The sequence below is a fragment of the Hirundo rustica genome, chromosome 1 (assembly GCF_015227805.2).
Source record: "Hirundo rustica isolate bHirRus1 chromosome 1, bHirRus1.pri.v3, whole genome shotgun sequence".
NCBI lineage: Eukaryota > Metazoa > Chordata > Aves > Passeriformes > Hirundinidae > Hirundo > Hirundo rustica.
In genome coordinates this window covers 53,613,458-53,624,134 of record NC_053450.1, presented here as the reverse complement: position 1 = coordinate 53,624,134, position 10,677 = coordinate 53,613,458, and the positions used below count along the sequence as shown (strand labels likewise).

Sequence of the window (10,677 nt, the reverse complement as noted above, 5' to 3'; positions counted from 1 at the left end):
ATGCCACACCCTCTTCCCAGGCAACACCTCGCCCGCTCCCAGTTTCTAAGTAGTGTCAGTTGTGTAGGCTGCCCTATTTTCTCCTCAGCCTAGGGTCGACATATGTTTGTGTCTGAGCAGTGGGAGCTGCACTTGCAGGACTCCGGGGGTCTGGCTTGTACTGGCAGCCTGCTGCTAGATACTGCTCTGTGGCCAGATGCAAAGCAATTAAAAAAGAGGAAAAATATGGTGGGCCAGGCACAGAAATAAAAGGTGCCAGAGACTAGGCTGAAAAACTGAAGGGGAAATGAAAAACACACAGGTGAGGAATTTGAGAAGAAGAGTAACACAGTCAGGTGGGACTCGCCATGGAGACTGCAAAACGAGAGAAGCTTCCAAGAAAAAGGCAGGAAGTTATTTGAAAGGAAGTGTGACTGAAGGAATTGCTCACTGAACTTGGTACTAAACAATTTTCAGCTGTATCTCAGGAAAGGAAGATGATTAGAGTTAGTTGACTGAAGAGAAACAGGAAGTGTTTGTGCTTCCCGTGGCTCTGTTTCTGCTTATGCACAAGCTGGTCCTCTGATGATCCTCCTACTACAGGTTCCTGGATTCATTATGGTGGGAGGGGTTTTTTCCCCCTAGGATCAGATGGAAGAGCTGTCTCTTTTTTCTAAAGAGAACATTAGTTTGTCTCTTCCACCTCCACACATTCTAGAAATTCACATCAAACAGTTGCAAGTAAACACATGTGCAAGAATGGGTGAGTCAAAGCAGGATCATTGTGAGGTCTGAATTCCACAGCCTCAGAGTCTGCATTCTGCATTTTGAGTCAAGTGTATGAAAAGCAATAAGGAACAGGCTGGTTCACCTACTTAATAACGCCATTATTTAGCAATGCCAAGATTTCTGGCATTTTTAAAGGCATTTTTTAACTTTTTTTTTTTTTTTCTTTTTCACAGTAATACCAGAATTTATACCTTGGACCTAGTTGTGAAGTCTGTGTTACAACAAAATGCAGCTCCACACACATTAAGATGGTTAATTCTATTTCATTCAGCAGAAACTATGCTAGTGCTTTAATTGGAAAGGCTGTGCCACAGCTGTGTGATGGCAGGCTCTGAGCCTGTAAGGCATCCTCCTCCATTTCAAAGCAAACAGTCAACCATTTACAAAGAATCAACTTCACTTTGAAGTTTAATGGCTTTACTCCCAATGGATTTTGCTTTGCATTGTGCTGCACAGTAATTTCTCTTCAATATATATTGTGTTATAACTGTATCTCGTGCTGTAATTAATACATAGCCAACATCTCACATTTATAAAATGCGTATTTAAAGGTGCTCTGTGGCTATTCATAAATCCTCCAGGCATCACTAGATGCAGCAAAGAATGTGGCCCCTGTGAATTTGCTGACTCCTCTATGATCCTTGTAAAGACAGTCAGCCAGGCCCTCCCAAGCTCTGCCCCTGTGCCAAAGGCAGTCTGGTTGGCTTGTTCCAGCAACCGTCTCAACCTCCAAAGTCACTTTCTGGGAAAAACTTGTACTTGATTAAAGCTGGTTTAGTTCCATTTCTGTGTGGAATAGAGTTGGGCAGACAGCTTCAGATTATGTGATTAACAGTTGCTGGGTTTATATACTTCCTAAAGAACTGTCTCGTTCCCTGAATCCCAAACTAGCAAAGCATCATCTTGTCAGGAGTAGCAGGCATTTGGTAATTTCACTATGTTTGTAAAGTGCCTTTCTAAGTATTGAGCAACACTTTTGCTTGGAAAGTGCTTCTGAAAGCAAAAAGAAAAAGCAAGAGTTCTTGAAACATTTAAAGTTTGGATTTCCAGAGGTTTTCTCCTTTGTTTGCTTGTTTGGTTGCCTAGGAACTGGCCTAAATAAGAGACTCCAAGTAGACAGAGTGTTCTCTGGTAGAGGCTCTCTAATGGAGAAGGGCTGTTTAATTGATATGAGCAGAAACATAAAGCATGCACGGAGAGCAAATGCCCAGCAGCCACTTTGTCAGCTGGCTTAGGCAGAGACTGTTCTGGCTTGGCTTTAGTAGGGGCAGATAAACGTGTTGTTCATCTTTCATTTTGCCAACTGTTTTGAGTATCATGGATAAATGCTCCTGTATTTTAACCTTTACCTGTCCAGTCGTTTAAACCTATCTTGGTAGCAAGACATGCACAGCATCTGTAGGTGTGGTGAACTTAGAACCCAGGTAGTGAGATCTGTTGGCACATAGCCAGTGTCCCCTGTCCCACCATGATCTGTGGAATATCTGGATTTCAGCTACATGGGCTGGGTGAAATAGAGTTAGGAATAGCATCAGCAGCTGGTGATAGCCAGGACGACCAGTAAGATGTTGGGGTGCCATTTTAAACCCCAGGGATTCAGGATGAACATATCACAAATGGAGGGATTTCATGTATATCATCTGTGATTATTCAGCTGCAGCAAGTGATGAAGTCACATCACACAAATCCAGCATCTAGCCTGCGGCTCACTGGGTATTTATGTAGCATCGACTGCCCAGAACACTTCTGCTTGAGAGAGTACTATTAATTTTTATTTTTAGAGGACTGGAATCAAATATCACTGTTAACGGTTACTGTACAGAGTATCTAAAACCTTTTTCTTTTATTTTGGATAAATTTTGTTTCTGGCAGTATTGTACGTTTGGTACAGAATATTTCAAGCTCACAAGATCTTCTTAGTCATAACTGGATGAAAATAGTTCAGCTCCAATTTGTAGACTTTCATGCCTATTTTACACCTTCTCCTCTATGGCTTTAGGGACGACAACCCTAAAGAAAAAAGATCACAAACTAGCAATCTCCAAGTTCAGACTTTTAGGCCAAAGTCTTAACTGAAAGCCTTACATTTGTCACATGAATAAAAATGGCCCAATTTCCAGAAATGCTGAATATCTTCAGTGATCCAAATGGACTCTGAAGAGCACATCTAACATCTGAAATTCATGCTCCCTTTTTTGTTATTTTTGAAATGTAAGTATGGATTCACAAGTCTAATTATCAGAAATCCAGATTTGAGAATTTGGCCTGGAAAAATCTCGCGCCTAATTTTTTTTATTCATTGATCTCTTCTTCATCATCTTCAAACGCTTCCTCTCCATCATTTGCTGTTGCTTCCTGGTATTGCTGATACTCTGAAACCAGGTCATTCATGTTGCTCTCTGCTTCTGTAAATTCCATTTCATCCATTCCCTCTCCTGTGAACCAGTGGAGGAAGGCCTTTCTCCTGAACATGGCGGAGAACTGCTCAGAGATCCTTTTGAAGAGCTCCTGGATAGCAGTGCTGTTGCCAATGAAGGTGGAGGCCATCTTGAGGCCACGGGGAGGTATGTCACACACTGCCACCTTGACGTTGTTCGGGATCCACTCCACGAAGTAGCTGCTGTTCTTGTTCTGGATGGCCAACATCTGCTCGTCAACCTCCTTCATGGACATGGGGCCGCGGAAGACGGTGGCCACCGTCAAATACCGGCCGTGCCTCGGGTCACAGGCTGCCATCATGTTTTTGGCATCGAACATCTGCTGGGTGAGCTCCGGGACCGTGAGTGCTCGGTATTGCTGGCTGCCCCGAGCCGTCAAAGGAGCAAAGCCCGGCATGAAGAAGTGAAGGCGCGGGAAGGGGACCATATTTACTGCCAGCTTCCGGAGATCGGCATTGAGCTGGCCTGGAAAACGCAGGGATGTGGTTACCCCGCTCATGGTGGCGGACACCAAGTGGTTTAAATCGCCATAAGTGGGAGTGGTGAGCTTCAGGGTGCGGAAGCAAATGTCATACAGAGCTTCATTGTCGATGCAGTAGGTTTCATCCGTGTTCTCAACCAGCTGGTGGACCGAAAGCGTGGCGTTATACGGCTCCACCACCGTGTCAGATACCTTAGGAGAAGGCATGACGCTAAAGGTGTTCATTATCCTGTCCGGGTACTCCTCTCGGATCTTGCTGATGAGCAGGGTTCCCATGCCAGACCCTGTCCCTCCTCCCAGGGAGTGAGTGAGCTGAAATCCTTGCAAGCAATCGCAGTGCTCGCTCTCTTTTCTTACTACGTCAAGCACAGAGTCAACCAGCTCTGCCCCTTCCGTATAGTGTCCTTTAGCCCAGTTGTTTCCTGCACCAGTTTGTCCTAAAATAAGATACAACAGGGAAAGGAAATATACAGAATTATTGGCAAGGTTTGATACTTGCACGCTGAATGGACTCACATCTGTAACAAAAACTGCTATAAATCTGTCAGGTAGATAACTGTGCTCTCCAGTTTCGCCTACAAATATCTCTGGAAGTATCAACACAAACTTTTTACATAGTCTCTGGCAGTTTTCATTAATGCTTTTAGGTGTTTTGGTTATTTTTCTTGTTATTTTACCTTCCATATATACAAAGATGGCCTTAACTCCTTGTTTTGAAAACTTTCACACTCCCAATCCTGATGATTCTTTAAACACAAGATGACTTTTTAATATTTAAATGCTTTCTGTCTGTAAGGACCGTGGTGCATGCAAAGCTAAATCACAGATACATATATCTCAATGAAAATGAGAGGTTCTTGGATTGTTCTTATGAGTGAAAGAGAAAACATTGTCATTCAAGAATAAAGCTGGGCTTCAAAATCCTATTTAACTTGTTATATCAGGAACTATAGCTTTTTAAGTTCATGGTTACCTAGCCTGCATGAAAATAGCGATCAACAGAAGCTTCAGGTACATTATTTCAAAAACTTAGAAGTTTTCGTTTTTCATCCTTTTAGGTTTTACTGATTTCCTTACAAACTCACTGTTCTTCAGGATATGCAAAATGACTTGCAAAATTGGAATACTGATGTTTCAGAAAAGTGATGAGTCCGTTCTTTTCTTCCCAAGGCTTCCCTTCTTGTTTTATGTGCCACTCAGTTTATTAAGATAAACAGTGTGGCTTATTTCCTACTGGCCCTGTTTTGTAATTGCTTAGATAACGAGGAGGATTAAATTGGGGAATCAGTTTTTTAGTACTCCTGTTCCTCACAGTGACTGCTATACACACACATTGTCCCACGGAACTCACTTAGGGTACTCCTTGGAGCGGTATTCAGACAGAGCAGTAGTTTCAGCATTAAGTAGAGAGCTGGCAAATTCTGTGCTGTTCCCCAAGAGCTTCCCCTCCCTTCCTATTACCATGTCTCATTTCAATTCCCACAGCACCATGTTGGTGTCAAACATATGAACCAGGGAAACTTCTGTTCTGGCTGGGACGCTTCTAAAATCCAACGCATTTCTTTTTCCACTGCAAAAATGCTTGGTTTCCTCACGGTGTATTTGGTTAGTTAAGGCATTGTTCTGTATGTTGCTATATTTTTCTTTCTTTGAGCCTAGGGAGCTCAGCACTTCCTGCCCAGCTGGGCAAAGCACAAAGTAATATCCTTCCAGAATTAAATATGTTTGTAAGCACCTGCAGCCTGCTTGAGCGGATCCCCTACTAGGGATAGGGCAGCACATCAGCGTGCACAGAAACAAGCAGACATCACTCCAAAATGCAGAAGGCATTTAACTCCTAATGGAAGTAAATTCTGATTTTAGGACAACTATCAGCTACTCTTGTGGCAAAACTACACTTCATCCACTAATCAGCGGCGTGCCTAGGGACTCCAGCATTTTCATTGGAGATTTCCTGCTTCCACACCCAATTATCTTATACTTCCAGAACTGCTGTTTCTACAGCACTGTAAGACCATCGCAGCACAGAGCATGTAAACATGCCCTGGAAGCTCCAGACTTCTTACCCCAAGACAACACAGTCTGGAGGTGCCATGGCCCTGACAAGGCTGCCATAAACCTGAAAATCATGATCATAATCCTGTGAAACTCTACTGCATACCCTTATCAGGTATCTACTACCTGACTTCTGAAAATCTAAGGCAAACACATAGAAGTGATCAAATTTTGCCAGTACTAAACTGTCTAGGTGGAAAATGAGCCTGTGCGCACAAAACTCAGGATCTGGAAAATCTTTTGCCAGTCCTGGAAGCCCATCCCCAGCATCCTGCGTCTGTCATTTGCCAGTATCCAAAGAAGCCTACATGATGAAATCCCACAATGTATCTGCACTCCTGGCACCTCCAGATCCTTCTATCGCTCTTTCCTTCACCAACATGCTTTAGGGTTATCACACATGTTCAGGCTGAGCTGCACAAGCAGTCAATTTATTTTTTAATCCCTAAAATGGCACTTGTTTCCTACAATCTTCTTTCATTTCTCTACTCTTTTCACTGCTCAAAATATAAGATAAACCTGGTAAAAGAGCTCAGTAGCTTGCCCAATAGCACTTAGAAGCCTGAACAGCCCTGCTGCAGAACTTGCCTTTGACTGCCAGACAGCTATTTTGTGGTTGCCTCCATCAGTTCATACAAATAAAACTGGAGCGGTATCTCTGTAGGAAATCTTAGCAATGGTGTACACAAGAAAAGGACGAGAAATGCAAAAATGTGCAAGTGAAAACTGGTTAACAGGAGACACATCAGAGTTCACAGCAGCTGCTGGGGGGCAATTGTGTGCTGTCAGAAGGCCAGGAGGCCTGCTGCTCTCATACAGCAAGATCATTCCACCTGCAGTTCTTCACCTTTTAAATCACTACCTTGTCAGCACAGGCAATAAAGTATAAGGATTATGTTGTGTCCACCTCAAATCTCTTGCTGGTTTGATATAAAATTCCTGTATCTGGAGTGTGTGACCATGTACTGAGCACACTTGCATGAAATCCTGATTGATGGCCCACGGTCACTTGCTGTGGAGACGTGGGCACATGCAGGTTTATACAAGCAGAGGTGGAAAACATCCCCATCAGAATGAGCCTGTACAGCCCGGGGTATGGGACTGCCAGCTTCTGCCACAAAATCCTTTGTGGGCCCAGGCCAGATTTTTAAAAGAGAAAACAAAACGCTTTGTTGGCTTTTGACACAGAAGATCATTACTTCAGCGCTCAACCATTCTACATTATTCAGCAGGTTGGGAGGACAGTGCCTGATGCTGGCAGAGGCCTCTGTCAGATACGAGCGGATCACATGCTGTTGGTTCATTGTTATCTTGGCAGGAAGGGAGTACAGCAAACTGGACTATTGTTGAAGACATTCTGAATTGATTTTGCTCTGGTTTTACTGGTGGAGTGCCAAACTGTAAAGCTCCAGTGCAGGTATTTCCACAGGTCAGGTGAATTCACTTTCAGAGGGCTTTTGTGTGGTTCATGCAGGTGGAAGGGAATGAAAGGAAAAACCTGAATACAGAAACAGACTTCATAAAGCTTCCTACATCTACGGCTTTTCTCCCTAAGCTTGCTACTACATGTTCTTACCTTACGGGTCCTCTGGAAGAGACCCTTAACATGACTGCCATGGAGTTTACAGGAGAACAATATGGATAGCATGAAAGTTTTAAGTCAAAGACTTTAAAGAACTGTTCATGGCTTTTTTACTCCTCTCTCCAGCCCCAAAACCCCAGATTTAAGTTTGTTTTATACCACCCAAACTATGTTTATCTTTCCTCTGTCTGCCCCTGGCAACGTTCCTTCCTTATGTTAACACAACATACCAAACTAAGTTCCAACCTAAGCTTGCCTTGTCAGGAGGAAATGTGTTTGTGGCTAGTGCAGACTCAGTGCAGACCAAAAGGACATGAAAGTTCTCATGGTAGCTTTCATTCAGACTTCCTATTTCAGCAAGTGGCTCACTTAACTTCCACATGCTGTTTCTCCTTTAGTGCAAAGGGACTGACAGTGAGGATGCTCTGAAAGGGTAATGTGCATTTTTAAGCTTTGATGGAAGGTACTACAGAAGTCCAAAGTTAATAAGTAAAAGTAAAAACAACCCTCTGCATGAACACTGCAAAACCAGAACTTCTCCACATACTCTCTGACTGTTCCTCATTATGCTAGAAAATAACCCAGTAACTGGCTACACATGTATTTTCCATATTACTGCTGATCCTCTTCTGCCGTTACTATACTGCAAGGATCTGCTGAAAAAGCTTAATTACACAGCCTAAAAACAATTCTGTGCTCGAGCATTTAATGTGAATTTAAGTGAAGAGTGGTCTGGTTGGTTTGTGGTTGAGGTTTTCCCTCCCCCCTCCATTTTCTGCAGAACCTCCATGCATTTTGTTGTGAAGAGCTGGCTTAGGATTTCTTTGGAGTTATATATGTGGAAAGCAAATGTACTTTATCTGAATTCCATAGGAAATTTCCAGCACTTTGCTAACCAAAGGAATGATTAACAGAAGAATAACTTTTTCAGTTAACAGGATGTTTTGACTGGCTTACAGATAATTGCAATTCTGTTGATAGCTATTAGGATTTCTCAGTAGAATCACTTTGGAACAGGGAGACTGAATGCTTTTTGACCATTCACTCGGTAATCAAACAGCCATTGAAGAGCTCTGCTTTTTTAAAAGAAACATCCACATACCAAAGATGAAATTATCGGGCCGAAAGAGCTGACCAAAAAGACCAGACCGCACACTATCCATGGTTCCCGGCTCCAAGTCCAGTAAGACTGCTCTTGGTACAAATTTGTGGGCTACAACAAAAAGTAAGCATGCCCTTAATGGTCAGAAATAAGCTAACACAGTTATAGCTTTTAACACACAAATATATTATGTCTTCTATTGTTAGTCTAATATATAGTTCACACATATGTAAGTGCTTCCTACACAGAAAGTCGTGGTGGTGAAAAGTTTACCTCCTTAGGAGTAAATCAATTTAGCCTGGAAAACAGACCTGACATAATTTGGGCTCTATAGATTTTACATTTTGCAAGCTCTTTATTAGTAAGAGATATTGGGGAGTTTCTGATTAGAAAAATTTGTTTACTTGTTCTTTTTGACAAAGTAGGTGGTCTTTTCTGTGAATATCAGGGTGAGTGAAGTGCTTATGTTCAAGTTATCCTAACACATCTCCACAAACTTTTATTCTTGAAGGATTCTCCTCCACTGAAGGAGCTACTTGGTGTACGTGGCAAAGAGCAGTAGTCAGCACATCTACCACAAAGCACAAAATAAACAATCCGTGTCAGGCTGAATTTGTTCAAGGAAACTCGGGCAAATAATATGAATTGACCCCAGCTGGACAAAAGATGAAACATTCACACTTTCAGGTTTGTGTCCAGACCAAAGGACTCCAGATCCCCATTTTACACTGTTAACACCTTTCAACAGCAGAGGACTCTGAAGACTTGGATGCCCTTTGGCATCTTGTTAATGAAACAGTTCTCTATTACCTGTGACCCACCCTCTCATTCATGAAAATTAAAGAGAGAATACTACAGATGCAGGCTCATATAGCCAACAGTTTAATTTGGAGTAACTGAAGAAATGCGTTTGGTGAAGTAATCACACATTCGAAGAGCAAACGCCTACTGTAATGTTAAATAATAAACAAACCTCCACCTTCAGAGCCTAAGGACAGCCCCTTGTGCCACTTCTCTGTGCCTGGGGAGACAGCACCCAGCCATCTTACTACTATGTTAAGAAAGTAGATAGCATTTCTTTGTTGAGCTGGGCACAGCTGTGGGTCTGGTGGAATGTCAGGAGTATGGCCAGATGTGCAATATGGCCTTATGGGCCCGTCGTCTTCTGATTCCTGTGCCCCTTCCTCCCACGGAGTCTCCTGTCCCGCACCCCAATTCCCGTCCCACACTTACAAGATGATTCATTGTAGTAGACATTGATCCTTTCCAGCTGCAGCGCTGAGTCACCGACATAGCCTCCGGCTGGGTCAATGCCATGCTCATCACTTATCACTTCCCAAAACTACGGGAGGAAAAGCGAGAAGTGGGTTGGGAACTTCCCTGCGGAGCACCGGGGGCCCTGCCCGGGGCCGGGGGCGGTGCCGCGGCAGCTGTCGGATTCCTGGCGCGCCCGCCGCCCCTCCCTGCCCGCGGGAGCCGGGCGGGCACCGGGATTCAAACCCAACGGACCAGCGGCTCCGCGCCGGCCGCCCGGATCCCTGCCGCCCTCCCCCGCTCCTCGACCGCAGCCTGGCCGGCTCAAACATGAAAACAGTTTCTAAAACAATTATTTAGAAACCGTCCCGTTCGGTTTCGGCACTTTCCGAGGCCTTTTATGGTCACGGGGAGCGCAGCGATGCGCGGCGCCCCGGGCGCGCCCGGCAGTGGCTCATCGGGGCACGGGCGGCCGGCGCCGGGGAGCGGGGACGGCTGGCACGGCACGGCACAGCCCGGCCCGGCCCCAGGTGTGCGGCAGCCCCTTGGCTCCAACAGCCCCGGGACACCACCGTGCGGGTCCCCGGGCGCCCAGAGGCTCCGCAAGCGGCGGGCGGGCAGGCGGCGGCTCCCCTTCAGGCTCACCTTGGTGCCGATCTGGTTTCCGCACTGTCCCGCCTGGATGTGCACGATCTCCCTCATGGCTCCGTCCCGCCGCCCAGCCCGGCTGTGCGCGGCGCCGCCGCACCGGGCGGTGCTTTATGGGCCCCCGCACCCCCCCGCCGCTCGCCCTGCGGCCGCCCCCGCCCGGCACCGCCCTCGGCACGGGGGCGCGACACCGCCCGCCCCGCGGCACCGCGCCTCGCCTGGACCCCGGCGGCAGCGGGCTCCCGGGGCGTCCTCCGGCCCCCGTCCGTGGTCTGCTGCTCGCCCCAAACCCGGCTCCGGCGTCTTCACCCCCGTGTGGCGGCCGCACATCGTCGCCTTCTCCGTCTCC

The 10,677-nt window shown here is 45.7% G+C and overlaps 1 protein-coding gene across 1 annotated transcript; it reads right to left on the bottom strand.

Annotated features, from left to right (window-relative positions):
- Positions 1-2,518: 2,518 nt before the first annotated feature.
- TUBB6 (tubulin beta 6 class V) lies at positions 2,519-10,438 on the bottom strand. The gene is made up of 4 exons (XM_040060766.2): positions 10,326-10,438; positions 9,660-9,768; positions 8,427-8,537; positions 2,519-4,124 (listed from the first exon to the last, which is right to left on the bottom strand). The coding sequence occupies exons 1-4, from the start codon at positions 10,380-10,382 to the stop codon at positions 3,061-3,063; spliced, it is 1,341 nt and encodes a 446-aa protein (XP_039916700.1). The 5' UTR covers positions 10,383-10,438; the 3' UTR covers positions 2,519-3,060.
- Positions 10,439-10,677: the final 239 nt, after the last annotated feature.